This window comes from Cornus florida, unplaced genomic scaffold (genome assembly GCF_030987335.1).
Source record: "Cornus florida cultivar Cherokee Brave unplaced genomic scaffold, ASM3098733v1 CherokeeBrave_3.0.0_Hap2_Chr01, whole genome shotgun sequence".
In the NCBI taxonomy this organism is placed as follows: domain Eukaryota; kingdom Viridiplantae; phylum Streptophyta; class Magnoliopsida; order Cornales; family Cornaceae; genus Cornus; species Cornus florida.
In genome coordinates, this window is record NW_026775571.1 from 36,647,770 (window position 1) to 36,670,270 (window position 22,501).

General features: G+C 31.9%; 1 protein-coding gene, 1 long non-coding RNA gene and 1 pseudogene across 2 annotated transcripts; all 3 read left to right on the plus strand.

Annotated features, from left to right (window-relative positions):
* The first annotated feature begins 4,124 nt into the window (after positions 1-4,124).
* LOC132294214 (uncharacterized) lies at positions 4,125-6,543 on the plus strand. Its single transcript, XR_009478013.1, has 3 exons — positions 4,125-4,453; positions 5,737-5,818; positions 6,217-6,543. It is a non-coding gene; the product is annotated as an uncharacterized LOC132294214 (long non-coding RNA).
* Positions 6,544-8,116: 1,573 nt separating this feature from the next.
* On the plus strand, positions 8,117-9,181 carry LOC132294263 (monothiol glutaredoxin-S2-like). The gene has a single exon (XM_059792091.1). It carries the CDS (start codon positions 8,630-8,632, stop codon positions 8,933-8,935), a length of 306 nt encoding a protein of 101 aa, XP_059648074.1. The 5' UTR covers positions 8,117-8,629; the 3' UTR covers positions 8,936-9,181.
* A 10,491-nt stretch (positions 9,182-19,672) lies between these two features.
* On the plus strand, positions 19,673-20,448 carry LOC132270754 (peptide methionine sulfoxide reductase-like; annotated as a pseudogene).
* The last annotated feature ends 2,053 nt before the right edge of the window (positions 20,449-22,501 follow it).

Consider the following 22,501-nt stretch of genomic DNA (forward strand, 5'->3'; position numbering starts at 1 on the left):
CAACATGGTGAACATTAAACTCCAAAGAGAACATACCAAAATCCTAACTTGGCCTCAAACTCAAACTCAAAAAATGGCCAAAACGGATTCTAATAAGGGGGAAAGATACGCGTAGTCAAGACAAACATAAAACACAAAGGCACTACGACTTTTTAACAAAGGGAGGAAGTCCAAATGAAGAGAGAGAAAGTGGCAGCCCCATGGGATTCCATGGCTGCCGGCCAAGAGGGAGGAAAAAGATAGAAAACAGTGATTTTTCATTTAAGACATTTTATTTATAGTAAAACCCTAAAAGTGTCCCGAACGGGCCCCACCGAGTCTGGAAAAGTGAAATTTAAGGAAACGCGCTTAAATGGCAAAACTCCATGGATGAAAAAGAACCAAAATGAGAAAAGATTAACAAGGGAAGAAAGATATGCCCCGAACAAGTTTGGCGGTAACTGGGGTCAGAAATCCCTTAAACTGGAGAAAATGACCAGAAGGGAATTGTAAGGGTACACGACTCGACGAAATGTGAAAATGAATCCCGTACGAGATCCAAGCTCAAAACGAGGTATTTTTGTAATAACTTTCGTTAATTGCATAATGGTCCCTCCAAAAAATGATAACTGCACTAATGACCCAAAATGAAAATATCTTTCAAAAATATTTTCTTAGAAACCCTTGAAATAAAATATCTTTAAAAGATATTTATGAAAAACACCCTAAGAACATAATTTTTTTTTAAAGAACTATGCATTCATGCCCCTATGGACACTAGGAGCAACCAGAGTACTTTTCTACAAAACTAAAGATACGTATTTCGTGAAAATCACTTAAAATGAAGATACGTAAAGTCAAAAATCAGCTCTGAACACAAAAAGTGAGGTTGTGCCAAAAAGTGACAAACGTAAAAAAGGACGAAAAGTGAATAGTGTCGAAAAACGAAAAATGTGGAAATGACTCGATCCTTAAAAGAAGTTGTCAATCCAAATAAAAGAGTCTAGGAAACCATTCTTGAGCACTTTAGATGACACTAAGTGATGAGAAACGAACTCAGAAAAGGAAAGATCAACGGAAAAAAATATCCGTGAAAATCTGAGAAAAAAGAAAGGAAGGAAAATAACTGGGTCATTACAGTGGAGGCACAACGGTTTCAAGAACATCTACACACTCATCTCTCTTGAGCATCAAAAAAGAAGAAGAAGGAGCAAAGCATAAATGAGGATCTTGTTGACACCTTGATCACCACAACCATTATGGGCTAGCTCTCCACTTAGGGCTTGGTTAAGCCTTAAATCTCTTGTAATCTAAACCTTTGCAATTTCTATTTTTGGAGAGATTAATATATTATTGTAGTTACTGTTATGGCTTTGTGATTCCTATTTACATGCTTGATTTGACAAATCATGGCTTGTGTTGGTTTAATTCTTCCATTAACTCTATATCTTGATTACATGTCTATTTGTGATTAATCTAGGGTTATGCCCTTGATAAGATGTTAAAGATTAATTTTTTCATTAATTCTCTATGTTAATTGCATGTCTATGTGTGATTAGAGGATTATACTCAACACTAGATTCCATTGTTATTTGGGTTTAGTGATGGACATTGCATAGTTTTTATTGGATTGGATTGTTGATTAATTTGATGGGTTATATTTTATTTTGATGGGTTGTGCTACAAATTAGTTTAGTTGTCATTAGGTAGATAATCTATGCTTGAATTGATAATCCACACATATTATATGCAAATTCCATTATCCTATTGATTAATGTATGCTCTCATTAGATGCAGCTGTGGTTAGTTTGATGGAGTATGCTTAGGCTTGATGGGTTGTTCTACACCCTAGTTTACATGTCATTAGGTAGACAATTCATACTTGCATTTGATAATTCATGCATACTTGATTGCAAGTTGTTTTAGTGATTGTAGCTACATTTAAATTGCAATAATGTTCTCCCCATTAATGGAAAGCAAGTGGTTAATTGCATGAGCTTAGTGGTGATTCCAACAAACCCTAAGAATTTTCTTCTATCTCTTAAACCCCTAATTCTAACTTAGTTTATTTTCATTACATTTTAATTTAATTATTCACTAGCTTAATCAACCAACCATCTCTTTTATTCTCTCTTTCTCTCTTATGTTAATCACTTGTTAAAACCAATTGTCTTATTTAAATACAAGGCAAAGGTTTATTGGGTTCGATCCCTTCTCACTATATACTTCATTATAGTAATAGTGGTTTTTATAAATGTAAATTTGACTATTTGATAATTCTTTCAAAAAGGCTTTTCCTAAACCACACATTCGAACATCTCATTTTGATTAAAGGAAAAATGACCCCCACAAAGGGGCTTGATCATGAGGCTTAGTGTATACAGGTGCATATATAACCTTCATTCTACTCTCCTTAGTCTGGATATACGAAAACAACTCTCTAATAGAAGTAGGGGCTGGATACTTGTCTAACACTTGTATGCTGGCATGCTCGTATCCCAGATGTAGACCACCCAAGAACTTATAGATTCGATTCCTTTATACCATAGCATGAAATGCTTTAACATCAGCTACACACACAGGTATGTAGTCTTGGTAGTGATCTAACTCTTCCCATTTACCACGTAGAGTGTGGTAATATGTAGCAAGAGTTTGGTCTTCCTGCTTGAATCTTGAATTCTATTACTGGAGTTTACATAGTTTTGCAAAATTACTAACTGAGGAATATGTCTCTTCTATAGCCGTCCATAGCTCTTTAGCTGTTTTCATAAATAGAAACCCCTTCCTGATTTGTGGTTGCATTGACTGCAACAACCACGCCATAACTAGTGCATTATTTACACTCCACTCTTTGAATTCAGAATCGTTGTTGGAGGGATACGTGACAGTCCTTTCGATATTTTCGATCATCTTACGACTAGTGATATGAATACTAACAGATTGAACCGACTCCATATAGTTTGTCTAATCTATCTTAACAGTCATAATACAAAGGCCTGGATGGTGATCACTACTATCTCCCAGGAGTCAGACTAAGAGAAGGCCTAGCTTCTTTCGAAGTCACCTCTGAGCCAAACATTTTATCAAACAGTTTCTGAGTATACAATCCTTAGAAACAAAAACAACAACAAATTCGTAGAGAACCACCTCTTTAACACACAAACTTCAAATAAAAAGATTACCGTCTTCTGAGATGCATAAAAAAATGACCACACAGTCATCGCACAAACGCTATAAAGCAACAAAGTATACCATACCAGAATTGCGAATGACGAAGAAAAATCTGTTGTTGCAGAACCCTGTGAACACCAAAAAAAACACCGATTGAGACTGCAATAAATAAAAAATGTGTCCAAATTTTTTTTTCGGGGCTCGCCTTGAACCTCGAGTAGGGGCGCGTTGGCCCTTGCGACCCCCAACCAACTCACCGTGGAGTTGGATCCGGGGTACATATGGATATGATTAATACTACTTCCTTGCAAACAAATTTCATCTTGGAATCTCTTTTAAACCCTTCACACCCACTAGGGTTTACACAAACTTGCCATAGGGTTTCAACTACACACCTAGAGCTTTACAAACCATGCTTTGATACCATGCTGACTTTAAGATATAATCAAAAGTAAGTGATAAAGAAAAAGAAAAAGAGAAGAAAGAGGATGAGAAAAAAAGAGAGAGATTGAAAAAGAGAGAAAGAATGAAAGAATACTTTCATCATTCCACCGCATTCTATTTAAAATAACAAGTTTCAAAAATTACATATAAGCCCTAACATTATATAAGTAATAACAAATAAACCCCTAACAACAATGTCATTCTTCTTTCCTCACTACAACAAAAGTGACTTTTTGTGACAAAATTTTAGGGACAAAATTTATTTCATCCCTAATGGTAGTTCTTTAGAGACGAAATACTGATTCGTCATTATTTGTATATTCTTTTAGGGACGAATTGAATCCAATTGCTTCGCGGGAAAACTTCTACACATTAATTTTTAACGCCCTTCATATTTTACCATTTGACTTTATCTCTATCCCAAAACTTTGTATACATACTGTGTCGTTTTAATCATAAAATATCCTAAAATAAAAAGATGACGTCGATATGAGGTATTTTATTTTCCCTATCTCGATCCATCCCTTTTTATCTATTGCGCCATTTTCTCCTGATGAAACCCTACTTCCTCACCATTCTGCCCGTTATTTTCTCTTACACGCTATAATCTCAAACCCTAATGTTCTCTATTCTCTCCTCAACAATCGACTACCCATACCATCTCCATCAACAGTCGGTTTCCTCTGTCATCTCCATCAACAGTCAACGGGCTCTACCATCTCCATCAACAATCGGTTGCCCCTGCCACTGAAAAACTTCCTGGATTGCCCCTTCAAAAATAAACTGCTCCTTAGAGAGAAATAGAAAGAGGAGAGAACTCGAACTACCTCTAATCATCGAATAAAACCCTAAAATCTCTGTAAGTATCAAATCTCAAACTGGTATCTCTCAATCAATTTACAAATTGTTGTTTTTTGTTCTTGGTACTTTGTAATCCAATAGTGCATTTTGCTATTTAGGGTTTTGAAGTAATTAATTCTGATTTAATTTACAACAAACCCTATCGTTTTGTATGTGTTCTTGTTTTATTTGTTGTGGTTAAATGATTAGTCATGTTCCAACAATAGATTGAGTTAATAGAGGATCCTAAGAACAAAACAAGAATTAAACAATCAACACGCTCAATAAAAGTTCCTTTATTTATCTGTTTATTTTTTCATCTATATATTTATGAATGAATGTTACAATAATATAAGGTGTTTTTTTTCTTTTTGAATTCTTAACTCAGCTTTCAGAATTTTGTTAATCAAATAAAATTTTGAGATCTTCTGGTTAGAATTTTAATCACTTACTACTACTAAAGATTTGCCATCACTATTCACTACAACTTATGTATGTTATAAAAGAATAAAGCATTTCTTGTGCTATAACATAAAAAAGCAAAGAGAAAATTATAGTAATCTTTAGATGTAAAAAAATAAATAAAAATCTGGAAGGTCAAAATCTATAGTAGGTACAGAAATAAAGTAGATGTTTTGTTGATGAACTGGTGTATGCTTGCAACCTATTAAAATGGCCTTTTCTTATAGCTACCAATTTGAGAATCATTATGGTGATGCTTTTAGAGAATGGAGGAGGCCACAGATCATTAATGGGCTATGGGTTAATTAAAATTTGGCAATTATTGAACATGCTAATTTGAAAAAGAGAGAAAATTTTATAACTATAGTAGGGACTTAGTTACGAGAATCACATGTATGGTTGGGTTAATCATTCTATATGTTAAAAATAAATAAATAAATTTTTGCAAAGATAGAAATTTTTAATGTTGACTAGTGGGATCATTGGAATTGATGGTGCTAAAACTTCAAAAAAGATAGAAATATGATTCTTCAATCACTACACCTACCGGGGGATGTGTGAGTTTTTCAAATTTGTCCCTCTGTATTGTTTATTTTTTACTTTATAGTTTATAAATGTTTATTTTATTAATTTGAATTAAAATACTCTCTCTAGAAACTCTATGTGCTATCTCTCTCTCTCTCTCTATTTAACTTTGTAAGGGTATGTTTTGACAAACCATAGAAGGGCTGGAATTATTTTTCGTATTTGGTTTTTGGTTTTTCCTACTTTATTTTTCGTATTTGTTGTTATCTCGTTATTTCTGTTTTCCTAGTGAATGACTATTTATTCTTCTTACAGGTAGAAAAAAGTGGGTGTTACATTGGGACATTAATGTGGAGGAGTTGCTTGCAGCTAATATCAATAACAATGGCTTTATCAGGTAAGAATTAATAGGCTTTTCATTATTTTTTCATTATTTAATATATCATTCACGAATTTCATACATTCTTCAGAAACTATCAAATAACACTAGTGGGAGTACACTCTATCCTAATGAGCATTAACACTTTAAAATAAAATAATGGGAATAGGAGTGGGAGTACATTCTATCCTAACTTATTATTATTATTATTATTATTATTATTATTATTTGTATGCACTCTTGGCCTTACATAGAGTTTGTGGAATGTCTTATATGGTTTATGATGCGATGACTAGTACTCTCTTTAAGATAAGGCCTCGGCATTGCTTACACATTTTAAATAGGTTTAACTCTGTTTTCTTATTTGTATTGCATATACTTATTTTTCTTTTCTTTTCTTTTTTTTCTTTTTTTAGGGTGGAACAAGGGAACGATTTGATGCCTAATGTTTCAAGAAATGTTGTCTTGCTCAATGGAGGTGGTAGCATAGTCCTAATGGGTTTGGTTTCACAACTTGTTCATAATGGTGGTCATCATGTTACTTGCGAGAAGACTTTTATTAAGGCGTGGGAGTTTGATTTATTTTTGTTGGTTTGAATTTATATTACACAATTGAGGAGTTAGTTTCATTTTGTAATGAAATTGAATAATATAATGCAATTAGTTTCATTTTGTAATAAACTCAAATATTGTTATGTAATTTTGTAATCAAATATGACATTTTATTCAAATGTTTCAATTTTTGGTGTTGAAATGAATGGAATTTAGTTTGCAACTTTAGTTGAATGGTAACAGATTTGATTATTAGAAGGGTCACCAAAAGGCTTTGCGATGTCGTTGCTACTAGTATTAGCAACCAAAACAATTCAAATTGTTGAAACTAGTATATAGAGATAAAAATTGATCGTTATTAATTCACGCATTTCAACGACTAGCTTGATCATCACTAATCAAATATTTTGACAAATAGTTTTATTGCTAAAGATTTTGTGACAAATAGCTTGATCGTCACTAATCAAATATTTTGACAAATAGCTTGTGTCATTAAAGATTATGTATTAGTGACGAAATAAATTCATCACTAAAAGCTTATGTATTAGTGATGAAAAATTTTTGTCACTAAAAGTCGATGATTCAGTGAAGAATATATTGTTTTGTCACTATAGGTTTATAATGACGGTGACATCGCTAAAAGGTTTTTAGCGACGAATTGTTTCATCACTAAAGACCTTATTTGTTGTAGTGCCTTTTTCTTCTTGTCACATTTTTTTATTTTATTTTATTTTTTTTGTACTGTGCCCCCTGAATTGAAATATTGGCCCCGCCCTATGCAAGAAGTCCTATAAGCACACAAACAAGAAGAGGAAAATTAGTTACATATTAGGTATAACACATAGGATAACTAAAATTAATGTGGGATTAAATTATTATATATGATTTTAAAAAGTTAAGTATAATAAGTAAGATATATAAGGTATAATATATAGAAAAGCTAGTAAATTAAAAAAAAATTATGTTTCAAATTTATATGGGATTAAGACAACCACGGTGATGATAAAAATAGGGAAAAAAAAAAAAGAAAAGAAAAGAAGGGGGGGGGGGGGGGGGGGAGGGGGGGATTCGAACTGACTTGATTTTTGTAAAAAAAATTTACGTGCACATGTTACACTCAACTCCAATCATTAAGGCTTTATTTAGATTCACAATAGGAAAAAGAAATGATATGATAGTATTAATTATAAGAGAAAAGAAAAGAATCCAAATAATAACAATAATTTCCATATATATTCGGATTTATGAGAAAAAAAAAATAATATTCTTGTTTGAATAAAAAAAAAAAAAATTGATAGTTATCCTTCCTTACCGCTGGCTTTCTTTTCCTATCTCTTGTTTTAACACATCTAAATACAGTCAGCCTCATCACTCTGCATCCTTTTCCCTCAGTATCCCTCCAAATTTCTTAGTCCAAATGAACACTAAGATTGTGATCCAGAGAGTGAGCAAAAATCTAAAGAATCTAATTTTCATTCACGCGTTAAACTCAACAAAATTAAGAGTGATATTGATAACGATCGTAGACACACGTACACGGTACCGACGCGTGGAATCAAATAAATTGCTATATCCTTGTACGATTTTCTATCCACCCGTAAATGATATACTTTATTCTAAATGTGACTCTTTTCTTTTTGTGTCGTAAAGGAGAGCACTTAATAGGTTCCTTAGCTTTTCAATCGTCTGTCATCTTGTGTGTGTGTGTGTGAGAGAGAGAGAGAGAGAGCACGTTTTTGTACCTCACCAATTCTGACTCTAAACTGTGGGATGCAAAGAACCGCCCATGGATTCATCTTTTTTCTTATGCCCATGCACTTAACATTCCTTCCCCACATGCGCAGATGCCTTAGGGGACCTTTTCCTCTCTCTCTCATATGCATCTTTAATTTTTATCAGTGGCAGCATTAAATTTTTTTTTTTTTTTGAAAGTTGGCATTATTAACATCAGTAATGACTGTAATGTATACTAGCTTACGCATAAAAAAAAAAAAAAAAAAAAAAAAAAAAAAATCTTAAATTAGTGATTCATATATGTTTCGTGTATTTTTGCATATTGTAAGTTGTATGAGTGTGGCGCTCTCTATTGTGACCATGCAATACGATGGCGTAGCAATACGAAACCGTACCAATGTCCATTGTCATGCTATAAATAACCACTCGGGGCTCAATTATCATTACAGCAAAACCAAAGTGTTCTCTCCGTCATCACAACTCACATTTCTCTCTATCATTGTTTTGGAATTTAAAACAGTCAGAGCATAACTAGACTAGTCAATGGAGGGATTAAGGACAATGGTATCTGCAAGGCCACTAGTGATCTTCAGAAAGAGCTCTTGCTTCATGTCCCACACCATGATAACCTTCTTCACGAACTTTGGTGCCGACCCAGCTATTCACGAGCTCGATCAAATACCGAGGGGCCCAGAAATCGAGCAGGCACTGTCGAGGTATGGTCACAATATGGTGCCGGTAGTATTCATTGGGCATGAATTGGCTGGAGGAGCTAATGAGATCACTAGTCTTCACCTCGAGGGGAGCTTAGTCCCATGGCTTATTCGGGCAGGAGTTTTACATCTTTAATGTAGTTACCCAGCTAATTAATAACCTGTGTTTCAGTACTTACATACATTGTCATTAGGTGACCACAAATTAATATATATATATGTATAACTAACATATATATATATATATATATATGTATGTATGTATGTATGGCCTACTGTAGTTAGTTCTAATGAGAGTACTGTTAGGAAACGTCTAAGTTTTAAAAACTTTTTCAGGAATTTTCATACATAAATCTTGATTTATCGCATAGAGACAAGTTTTATGCAAAAATAAAATATTAATTCATAAATTAATTTCTACTCCACTAAAAGAAATTAATTGCACTCCAATTAAATAGTAAATAACCTCTAAGTCAATGTTACAGTTTGACCACTCCATGCATAATTATTTATCATAATTATTTATCAGATTATAAAGTCATCAATCCGACAACATAATTAATATAATTATTTTGTTACCTTTGATTATTTTCGACTTGATCACAATAAAAGTTTGTTTGACAAAAGTAATAATTTATTAAATAAATATATAGAAAATATTTTATCTAAAACATACGAAGTTATTCGAATTTAATTTGTGATCAACCATAATCAATATAAAATAAATACAAGTAGCATTGATGCAAATATTGAGAATATAACCAACAACTATTAATTACATAACTATCGAAAGTGCCGATTTATGGATCCCGAAGTATCCGTCGAACAAATCAAAGTAATTATTAATTAATAAAAGAGTTTATACTTCTCTCATGTTTGAGAGTCAAATGCCATGACAGTGATAGGGAGTAATTACATACAACGGTTCTCACAATATATCTCAATGTAACGTGGATCCAGTTCAAGTCTTAGTTAATTATGAGTCAATCCATGATCACTGACTATGAATAATTTATAATTACTATTTATATTCATGTATTGATCACCGTCACATATATATATAAATATATCTTGTAATCAAGTGAACACTATTAATTCCATAATGAATCAAAACATAATACATTAAATTTACCAATTATATAAATCATAAATATTTCAGATATGTCAGGAACATATGTCACTATAATCCAAATAGGAATTTGTTATACCAGAGTATATAAATCCCAACATATACTACTAAATAAGGTATATTTAGCTGTATTTTGTAATATGAAGTTATATATATAATCTGGTTGAGTTTTTGCTAGTGATAATGTTCAGCATACAATGATTAACACTACAACAAACTGGGCCTTTTGCGATCAAATTATTTGCGAACAAACTGAAAAAGTCGCAAATACTATGGTATTTTGCGACCAAAATGAGTTGGTCGTAAAAGTTAACATATTAGCGACTAAAGTAAATTTTGATCGCAATTGATAAGCACATTAACGACCAAAATAAATTATGGTCACAAAATGGTTGATTTTTAACGACCAAATTTTATGGTTGCAAAATGATCAAAGTTTGGTCACAATTAGTAAAAGTATTAACGACCAAAATAAATTATGGTTGTGCAAAAATTACTCTTTTACGATCAAATTTTTTGTGTGCAAAATGATCAAAGTTTGGTCGCAATTGGTCAAAGTATTAACGACCAAAATAAATTATGGTCGCGAAAGGATTGATCTTTTACGACCAAATTTTATGGTTGCAAAATGATCAAAGTTTGGTCGCAATTGGTCAAAGTATTAACGACCAAAATAAATTATGGTCACGTAAGGATTGATCGTTTACGACTAAATTTTATGGTCGCAAAATGATCAAATTTTGGTTGTAATTAGACAAGGTATTAACGACCAAAATAACTTATGGTCGCAAAAGGAAAATTTTGTTAAGAATACAAGATGACTTCTAATTTTTTTGTAAAATAATATGTCGACTAATTAATGATTCGGCAAAAATGTCATTAATTGCAGGATAAACAAATTAGTCATTTATTGTTTTGAGCTTAATTAATTTGTAAAAATGTCAATATAAGAAAAATATGAATATATAATTACTAAGTGTTTTATTAATTCTCAATCTAAAATGACCTGTATCTTAAATATTTTAATAAATAATTATTGTTAGTTAATAAAAATATAAAAAAATATATTATGGAGTATATTTTTAAGAGAATTGACTAAGGTTTAAATATTAAAAATTTTAACACCGATATCAACACCGCAAACACTATTATTTTATTTTCTTTAAATATATTATTGTATAATTATATTTTATTTTATTAAAAAAGTCATTTAGATATTGTGACAGAGTTTTATAGAAAATAAAATAGCTAATTTGTGGTATATTTTATAGAAATTATTTTATTTTGATATCAATTAAAAAAAATACTTTTTATATTAGTAATTATTGTCTAATTAGATTTTTTTTTTATTAAAAAACTCATAATAAATAGATAAAAAGGTAATTTGTGTTAGAGTTTTATAGAAATTTTTAAAAAAATTCTTTTTATATCAATTAATAATTATTTTTAATCATTCCTGTCTAATTAGATTTCCTTTTATTAAAAAAACTCATGATAAATAGATAAATAGGTAATTTATATTAATTAATAAATATTTTTTATATCAATAAATAAATACTGAAACTCTTTATAGTTTTAATAATTTTTATATTTTATTTATGTGTATTATTATATATATTATATATTGTTTTTAAATATATCTTTCTCTAATGTGATAGAATTTTATAGAAAATAAAATAGGTAATTTGTGGTAGAGTTTTATATAAATTATTTTATTTTCTTTAAATATATCATTGTCTAATTAGATTTTCTTTTATTAAATAACTCATAATAAATAGATAAATACATGATATATGTGATAGAATTTTAAATGAAAATAGAATAGGTAATTTGTGGTAGAGTTTTATAGAAATTATTTTATTTATTTTTTAAATATAATCATGATAAATAGATAAATACAGGTTATATGTGATTGAGTTTCAGAGAAAATAAAATAGCTGATTTGTGAAAGAATTTTATAAAAATTATTTTATTTTCTTTAAATATATTACTGTCTAACTAGTTTTTATTTTATTAAGAAAGTCATAATAAATAGATATTGTGATAAAGTTTTATAGAATTAAAGTAGCTAATTTGTAGTAGATTTTATAAAAATTATTTTATTATATTATTAAAGTATAAAGAGTTTTAGTGTTTCAGTATTTCATTAATTATTAATTAATATAAAAATTATTTATTAATTAATATAAATTACCTATTTATCAATTTATTATGAATTTTTTAAATAAAAAAAATCTAATTAGACAAGAATTATTAATGTTGGGGAAGAAATTCACGCGGTTCGATACGACTCCGTTTCCCTGCAAAGAAGAGAGTAAAAGATCGATGAATCTTGATGGCACCGGTGTGGTGCCTGCCAAGAGCTCTCCGACGATCAAGTCAGTCACCGGAGGTTTAAAAAAAAGGCAGATATTTAATAATAATTTTTTGTCATACCTGATTGACTGGTAGGATCTCATTCTTATAGCCGTTCTCCCTCAGTTCGTTTGTTAAATCAAAGGAGATCCGTTTGTGGAAGATCAGAGGAGATCCGTTTGCGTGAGATCAGAGTAGATTTGTTTATTGCCAGAATTGTTGGGGATATGATTTACCCTTTTGACTTTCAAATTGTGCCAAGGTTATCCTTACCCTGTTGGACTACGTCATCTTATTTCTCATTTAAATTCTCCTTATCCTGAATAACGAAATATTATCATTCTTATTCAATGAAAATATCATCGTTCGAAAGTCGAAGAGGTCTAGTGGCTGGTCAACACTTACACAATTTGTTTCATACCTAACATCAAACATTATTTTGAAATAAATAGTTAATGATTCGTAAATAGTTTACATAATCTGTCTATGACTTTATTTTCTCAGTGGTCGTGATTCACAGGGAGCACGTAGCCGTGGCAGAGAATCAAGAAAATGTACTCATTGTGCCTCTATCGTCAAGTCAAGGTAGGTTAGGTTTATTTTTCCCTGTCGATTAATATAAAAAAATATAAAAGAATTTTTAATAAAAAAATATTTATTAATTGATATAAAAAGAGTTTTTTAAAAAATTTTTATAAAATTCTAGCACAAATTACATATTTATCTATTTATTATGAGTTTTTAATAAAAGAAAATCTAATTAGACAAAAATTATTAATATAAAAAATATTTATTAATTGATATAAAAAATAAAATAATTTCTCTACAACTCTAAAATAGATAAATATAGGTTATATGTGATAGAGTTTTATAGAAATTAAAATAGCTGATTTGTCGTAGAATTTTATAGAAATTATTTTATTTTCTTTAAATATATTGTTGTCTAATTATATTTTATTTTATTAAAAAAGTCATTATAAATACATATTGTTATAGAGTTCTATAGAAAATAAAGTAACTAATTTGTGGTAGATTTATAGAAATTATTTTAGAGTTGTAGAGAAATTATTTTATTTTTTATATCAATTAAAAAATATTTTTTATATTAATAATTCTTATCTAATTAGATTTTCTTTTATTAAAAAACTCATAATAAATAGGTAATTTGTGTTAGAGTTTTATAGAAATTTTTTAAAAAACTCTTTTTATATCAATTAATAAATATTTTTTTGTATTAATAATTATTTTCTATTTTTTTATATTAATAATTCTTGTCTAATTAGATTTTCTTTTACTAAAAACTTATAATAAATAGATAAATTGGTAATTTATATTAATTAATAAATATTTTTTATATTAATAAATAAATACTGAAATATTGAAACATTTGTACTGAAACACTAAAACTCTTTACACTTTTAATAATAATATAGATATATATTCTTGTTTAATTTTTTTTAAAGTACAAAAATTCTACGTACATTTAATAATAGTGTATATATATATAGAGAGAGAGAGATATAGAAATATTTAAGAGAATTGGTAAGTAGAATATTTATACTTTTATATAAATTTTTGTGAAGAAATATAGAAAGTTTTTTGCAAAGAGGAGTTAATGTTTAATATAACCCGTGAGCGTAATGATTACATGCTCAAGTCTATCAAAACCACACACACACACACACACACATATATATATAAGATATTATTTAATTTAGTCTAAAAAGATATATAATACCCCTTTATTAAGTTAAATATATAAATAAATACAATAAAATATCTACAGGCATAAGACCCCTTCTACATGAAAATGTGATATAGATAAAAAAGAAAAAAGAAAAAAGAAAAAAGAAAAAAAAGCAATGCTAAAGTTCACAAAAAAAAAAAAAAAAAAAAAATGTAATGACCCGGTCATTTTTCTCCCTTTCCTTTTTTCGAAATTTTACGGATAAATTTTTTCCGTTTAATTTTCCTTTCTGAGTTCTGTTTTTCGTCGTTTAGTGTCATCTCGAGTGCTTGGAAATGGTGTCTAAGACTCTTTCGTTGGATTCACAACTTCCTTTGAAGACCGAGTCATTTCCACATTTTCACTTTTTAGACACTATTCACTTTTCGTCCTTTTCCCTATTCTGTCTTTTCCCCGCTTGTCACTTTGTTGTCAAAACCTCACATTTCGTGCTCGGAGTTAGTTTTTGACTTCACGTGTCTTCATTCGAGGTGGTTTCTACGGATACGTATCTTTACTTTTGCAAGAAAGTACTCTGGTTGCTCCCGGTGTCCATAGTAGCATAGATGCATAGTTCTTTGGAATTATTTTCTTTTTTTGGGGTATTTTTCGTAAATATATTTTGAAGATATTTTATTTTAGGGGTTTTTAAGAAAATATTTTTGGAAGATATTTTCATTCTGGGGGATCATTAGTGTAGTTAACCCTTTTTGGATGGGCCATTGTGCAATTAACGAAAGTTATTGCAAAAATACCTCGTCTGGAGCCTGAATCTTCGTATGGGTTTTCACATTTCGTCGAGTCGTGTAATCCTAAAATTCCGTTCTGATCGTTTTTCTCCAGTTTTAGAGTTTCTGACCCCGGTTGCTGCTGAACTTGTTTGGGACATATCTCTCTGCTCGGGACTCAGTTTTTAACGCCGTTTCTTCTGTTGTTCATGTTTTCTCATTTTGAATTTTTTTTGTTCATAGAGTTTTGCCGTTTGAGAGCGTCTGCTCAAATTCCACTTTTTCAGACCCGGCGGGGCACTTTCGGGGCACTTTTTGAGATTTTCTATAAATGGGGGACTTAAAGAAGAAAAGTCAAATTTTGATCATATTCCTCCCCCTCTTGGCCGGCAGCCATGGGTGCTCCTTGGGCTGCCACCTTTTCTTCTTCTCCTCCACTTGATTTCCTTAGTGAAAAGTCTTCGGCCTTAACATTTGTTGCTCCCCTCGACGTACTCTACCTTTCCCCCTTATTAGAACCCATTTCTGACCAAATTTTGAGTTCGGATTTGAAGTCAAGTTGTGATTTTCATGGGGCTTCTTAGGGATTCTTGTTCATCGTGTTGTCCCCGACAAAACCCTTAGGTATCGTCGGATTCGGGGCACTTTTATTTTGGTGGGCTTTTGAGATTTTCATCTTAAATTGAGGTAGGGGGTGTTATAATTTATTTTCTTGTTATATTGCATACATGTGATGCATATACAACTGATTTACATGTCTTTCTATCAAATTTAGAAACTTTGATTTATTATTTTTTTGTGTAAGATTTAATTTTCCCGATTGTGTATAGTTTGTTTTAAACATGTGGCATGATAGGATATTATCTCTTGATATGTTCATTGACATATATTAAATTGAGAGCTTTTGGACAAGTATTAAAGATTTTATTTAATATTTATCTTAAGGTAAATATTTAATTCAAGTGGCCTTAACTAGTTTGAAATCAATGTGTGTTAGTATATTATATTAGGCCTTAGCATGCTCTTCAACATAGGTGAATTTGAGACTAATCGGAGATGTTTTAAAATCTAGAGAATATTTAATTAATTGATTAATTAATTTATTCCATGTGTACTATTCACTTCATTTGAATTCCGACTTGATATTCTTGATATGCATGTCATATAGTTTCATATATATTAAATCTAGAATATTTGATTAGGTTTTGAAACTTTTCATTTATTATTATTATTATTATTATTATTTTTCTAGTATTAAAGTTTAATACTCATGGCCGTACATTGCATGGAATTCACTTGTATCGTGCTAGTAAATCAAGTTTTGACATGTTGTATAACATATATTAATTTGAGATCATTTAGATGAATTTCAAAACCTAGAGATTTTAATTAAAAAGGATTAACTAAAATCCATTCAATGGCTCCTTGGTCTTGATTAAGTTTCTAACTTAGCATTCAAGTTTTCCTTGATAAGGTCTCTCACATGTATAAATTTGAGAATAATTGGATAAGTTTTGAAACTTATATTTAATTATTTCCTTTGTATGGAACTTGATTCACATGGTCGTGTCTTGTATGAAATGAACATGTAACTTAATATTGAACTTGTCCTTGACATGATCCTTGACTTGTTTTGTAATCTTGACAATTTAATCTCTTAAGTAGATTAAATTTCCTTATATGCTTTCATCGCGTTAATCATGCTTTGATATTGAACTCGTGTTAATTTATGAATTGGACTTGTATTTCATGTACTTTCATCTTTTTATCAAGCATCGTGACTTCTTGTATCTAGGTTTCATTAATGTACTTAATGAACAAGCACATTTATCTTGGAATGGTTTAATTACACGTGTTGTTTAGTGAGTAATTGAATCATGTATCTTATACTTATGGTATATTTACTTCAATAGATTTCATGTGCTATATATATCTTGGTTCTAGTCTATATAGATGTACACTATGATTTCTTGACATTTATGCCATCATAGTTGAGTACTTAGGGCATGACTTGTATGTTCTAAAATCTTGGTTGTGCATGAAACGTGGTTAATACATTTTTTGTATTTTGATACTATCTTGGTTTGCACAATTTGTTGATTTTGGGACTTGGGATATCAGTCAAGAATTGACATGACTAGGACTTGGTTCTAGTACGGGGGAATGTCCTCCTATACTATAGTGCGCACTAGGGGAAAGGTACCAATGGGTTAGTAACCCTAAAGTGATCTCAAGAGTACGATTGTAATCTGGGCGATATCCGAGTTTTTCACATTGGTTAATTTCACTCTTTAAATTTTAAGTTACTATTCCTTGAAGATTTAAACTTGTCGTGTATGTAAAATGCTCCAATCTTGTTTACTTGCATAGATATTATGCCTTGTTCTCAATTTCATGTATAACTCTTTTCGTGTTTCATGAAATGTTCCATCCTTGTTTAATTGCATAGATATTATGCCTTATTCTTGATTTCGTGTATTACTCCTATCGTGTTAATTGGTATGTCCCAATCATGTAAATTGCATTGATAATGTAATTCTTGTTAACTTGTATCCTAGTATACTTCTTGCCATGTTAATTGGTATATTCCAAACTTTGTTTAATTCTATTGATAATGCAATCCATGTTGATCTATGTTCTAATATCCTTCAAGTATCATTCTTATCACGTTCCTTGGATTATCCCAACCTTGACTCGTTTCATATATGTATATACATCATGATTCTTGTTGTTTACACTCTAAGGTAGCTTAGGATGCTCCCTAAGTCTCACCTTTGATATAGACGTTAGATGGCATGACCCTTTTGAACTGTATCATGAAAGTCTAAAAATCTGAAAGAAATCGAGTCAATATGCTTATTCTCTATGAGTAAACTTGTTTACTCACCCCGAAGTTACTGGGGGATTTGTTCAGGTACGAAGACTTGGTTCGTGATGCTTGTCATTCATTGGGATGGCTTGTAGCTTCGAGTTTCCATTTCATACAAGTGTTAGCGTGAAATATCATTTGGTAGCCTTATGTATCAAACTTGTATTCTTTGATTCCATTTATGTAATGTGTACATAAGTACACTCTTTTCATTGTATTCAACATGTATAATATGAGGCCAAGGGCCAAGCATGTTTATATTTGCACTTGTACTCATTTGGCGCTACCTTTAGTTTAAAAATGTAACCTTTCCAACTTTGGAGGTTTGGCATGTCAAATCTTGTAAATAGAATGTAATGAGACCGTAGGCCATTGTAGCATGTTTAAAATGTCATCTTACACTTGCGTGTATATTCACATCATCACACATTAGCTTATAATGTAATTGATCATGCCATGGGGGGATTCAAAAGAGACTTAGGAACTATTTTCAACTTTGGTGCATAACAGGTTCATTTTGCACATTTTTAACCTGTTTCGGTCGACCGGTGGCTTGTTTTGGTCGATCAATGCTTGGTTCAATTCAATTGTTCAGCAAAAACTCCAATTCTAATAGCCATTTTCATGGTTTGGACCCAATTTGGTCGACCGGTTCTCTACTTTGGTCTACCGAAGCTCCATTTTTTTATCTCGAGCCACAAGCCGGTCGACTGGTTTGTCATTTCGGTCGACCGAACTGAAGGCTCATTTCCCCTTCTCTTCCTGGCTCATTTCGGCAGACTGAAGCTCCATTTCGGTCGACCGAAATGGACCTGCCTTGTGGGTTTTGCTTGGTTTGTTTCCTAGACCGAAATGGACCTGCCTTGTGGGTTTTGCTTGGTTTGTTTCCTAGACAGGTTAACTCCATTTGTTTGTTCCCACAGGACCTTGTTTATCTTATTTAAGCCATTTAATGGCGTACATGGTCTAGTTTGAACTAGACTTTGTTCCCTTGGGTGTCATTGGTGTTATAGGGTACCATTCGACTTTTCCATTCTAGCTTCCACCTTCGGTCATTTCCTTGGTTCCATGATCTCATGGAAGGCCATCTTATGGTCTTAGAGGTGTGTTATGCCTTGGGAGACTATTGTCTTATTTCTTGCTTCCGCATCTGGATCCGTTATTGGGTCAATCCTCGATTTATCACTGACCCACCGGGTTGAATAAAAACTCGGGTCACGATAAAAAAAAAAAAAATCCAGATTGTATCACAAATGATAAATATGATGTCTTATTTCAGCACCAAAGTCACTATTTCCTCTTTTTACATATCTTTCTCTCTATGGTTAATTATACATAGCATTAATATATAAATATATACACACACACACACACTGCGTTCAAGTAAAAATCTAGAATTAAGTTGTGTGGTTACCATCGGCAACTTCCAAAAAGAAATCTAAGAATGATTCAAGAAAAAGGAAATTATCTCTCAAAAGAAAATATGAGTGAGGGTTTCTTTCGCTGAAAATGAAAATTAATTATGCTACGTTTCATTACTCGTTAGTGATAAAATCATGAAAATCACTATAATTTTTCTTAAAAAAGGAATATAATAGGACATTTTTTACTAATTCATGCACTAAAATAATGATAAACTAGATATTTTAATAATTATAGAATATCTACTTTATACTTTATTTGATTAGGGAATTAATTACAGTATAAATTTTTGCTCTTTACTAACTCCTGCCTTAGGATTGTCTGAATTTTGCCTCACTTTACTATTTGTAGTTTAACCTTAAAAAACGCGGGTGCGAAATTTTCTAAAATTATTTTATGCACAAAAATTTCACGCTATTATTTCATCATTTTAGTATTTACTTAATTTACCATTTGTCTCATCCGACATTACAAACCCTAGGTTTCTCTTTAGCCTCTCCAATCGCCTCTATCTCTACTCTCGTTCTCATCTCTGAAGTTGTCTTCTCTCTGTCTCTGTAACTGCAAACTACAAAATCTACTTTCCTTCTCCCCCAGATAACTAAAACCAAACACTTCACAATGCCTATCTCTACCACTTTTGCCTCCTCCTCATCGTCTCCTCTCGCTCATCCCTTTCTCTCTCTAAACCCTCACTCTCTCTCTCTAGATTTCCCATCAAACCCACATTTTTCCTCTATACCTCCAGACCTTTCTCTCTCTACTTGCCCCCAAAGATGAACTGGTTGGGAAAGCTAGGGTTTGGTACCCGAAACCCCGGTGTCACCACCGTGGACTAGTCATCATCTTCCTCGATTGCGTAGGGTCCGAACGACGACGTCCCGGCACCGGGTCAAGAGTTCGCCCAGTTCGGGGCGGGGTGCTTTTGGGGTGTCGAATTGGCTTTCCAGAGAATGCCCTGAGTGTCTAAGCTGAGGTTAGGTACACTCAGGGCTATATTCACAATCCAAGCTACAACGACGTGTGTTCGGGGACGATGAACCACTTCGAAGTCGTCCGGGTTCAATACGATCCCAAGGAGTGTGGCTACGAGTCTTTGCTTGACGCGTTTTGGGCCAGGCATGACCCTACTACGCCTAATAGTTAGGTGAGTCTGTGGAATTATTGGGGTTTTCATTTTATGTATGTTTTTTTTTGTAACGACCCGGTCATTTGCCTTCCTTTCATTTTTCTTGAAATTTTATGAATGAATTTTTTTCGTTTAATTTTCTTTTCTGAGCTCTGTTTCGTGTCACTTAGTGTCATCTCGAGTGCTTGGAATTGGTTCCTGAGACTCCTTTCCGTGAATTGACAACTTCCTTTGAGGACCGAGTCATTTTCACATTTTTTCGTTTTTCGACACTATGCGCTATTTCGTCCTTTTCCCTATTCTGTCTTATCTCCGTTTGTCAGTTTCTGGCACAACCTCACTTCTCATGCTCAGAGTTGGTTTTTGACTTCACGTGCCTTCATCTTGAGTGGTTTCTTCGAAATACGTATCTTTACTTTTGCAAGAAAGTACTCTGGTTGCTCCCGGTGCCCATAGGGGCATGGATGCACAATTCTTTAGAATCTTTTTCATTTCATGGGGTGTTTTTCGTAAATATCTTTTGAAAATATTTTATTTTAGGGGCATCTAAGAAAATATCTTTTGGAAGATATTTTCATTCTGGGGCCGTAGGGGCCATTGTGCAATTAACGAAAGTTACTGCAAAAATGTCTCGTCTAGAGCCTGGATCCTCATAAGGGATTCATTTTCACTTTTCGTTAACTCGTAAATTCATAGAATTTCCTTCTGGTCAATTTTCTCCAGTTTCAGAGTTTCTGAACCCAGTTGCCGCCGAACTTGTTCGGGACATAACTTTCTGGTCGGGACTCATTTTTCAATGTCGTTTCTTTCGTTGTTCATATTTTCTCATTTTGAATCTTTTTTGTTCACGGAGTTTTGCCATTTGAGCGCGTTTGCTCAAAATCCACTTTTCCGGACCTCGCGGGGCCCTTTCGGGGCAGTTTTTGAGACTTACTATAAATAGGATGCCCTAAAGTGAAAAATCAGATTTTGGTCATATTCCCCACCTCTCTTGGCCTGATCTCCTAGCAGCCATGGATGCCACTTTCTCTCTCCTCCTTTGGTCCACTTTTCCTTGGTAGAAATCCTTCGGCCTTAGCATTTATTGCTTCCCTCGACGTGCTCTACCTTTTGCCCTTATTAGAATCCATTTCCGACAATTTTTCGAGTTCGGATTTGAAGTCAAGTTGAGATTTTCATGGGGTTTCTTGCGGATTCTTGTTCACGGTGTTGTCCCCGACAAAATCTCTCGGTATCGTCGAATTCGGAGCACTTTTATCTTGGTGGGCCTTTGGGATTTTCATCTCAAATTGAGGTAGGAGATATTCTAGGTTTAAATTCTTGTTATATAGCATGCTTGTGATGCTTATACTACTTGTTTGCATGATTAAATATAAAATCTAGAGATTTTATTATTTATTTTTCTTGTACGGGATCTAATTTTCCCGATTGTTCATGACTTGGTTTAAACATGTAGTATGATTTTATATTGCCCCTTGATATGCTCATTGTCGTATATAAAAATTGGAACATTTGAATAAGTATTAAAGATTTTATTTAATATTTATCTTAGGTGAAAGATTAATTCACATGGCCTTAACTGGCTTGAAATTAATATGTGTTAGCATATTATATTAGGCCTTAGCATGCTCTTCAACATAATTGAATTTGAAAGTAATTGGAGGTGTTTCGAAAATTAGTAATTATTAATTAATTTGATTAATTAATTTGCCCCGAGTGCACTATTCACTCCATTTGAATTCTGACTTGATATTCTTGATCGACATGCCATATAGCTTCACATATATTTCATTTAGAATATTCGGTGAGGCTTTGAAACATTTCATTTAATTAAATTCCATATTTAAGATTTAATCCTCATGGTGATATACAACTTAGAATTGCATTGTGGCATTCTAGAAAATTAAGCTTTGGCGTGGTTGTTCACATATATTAAATTGGGATTAATTGCATGAGAATTGCAACCTTTATTTTATATTTAACTTTAGTGAAAGTTTAATTTACATAGGTGTAACTTGCATGAAATAAGCTTGTAATGTGATATTACATTATTCCTTGGCATGTTCTCTAAGATATGTTAAATTGAGAGCATTTGGTTAAGTTTGAAAATCTAGAGATTTTAATTAAAAGAATTAATTAAAATCTATTTTGTGGTCCTATTAGCTTAATTAAGGTTTTAACTTGATGTTGTATTGGCCATGACTTGTTTACTCGTATATATTAATTTGGGACTATTTGAAGTTGTTTTAGAACCTTGGGATTTAAATTAGCATGATTTAATTAAAATTTTACTTTGTTGTTCTAACAACCTAATTGAGTTTTAGAATGGATATAGGTGATGACC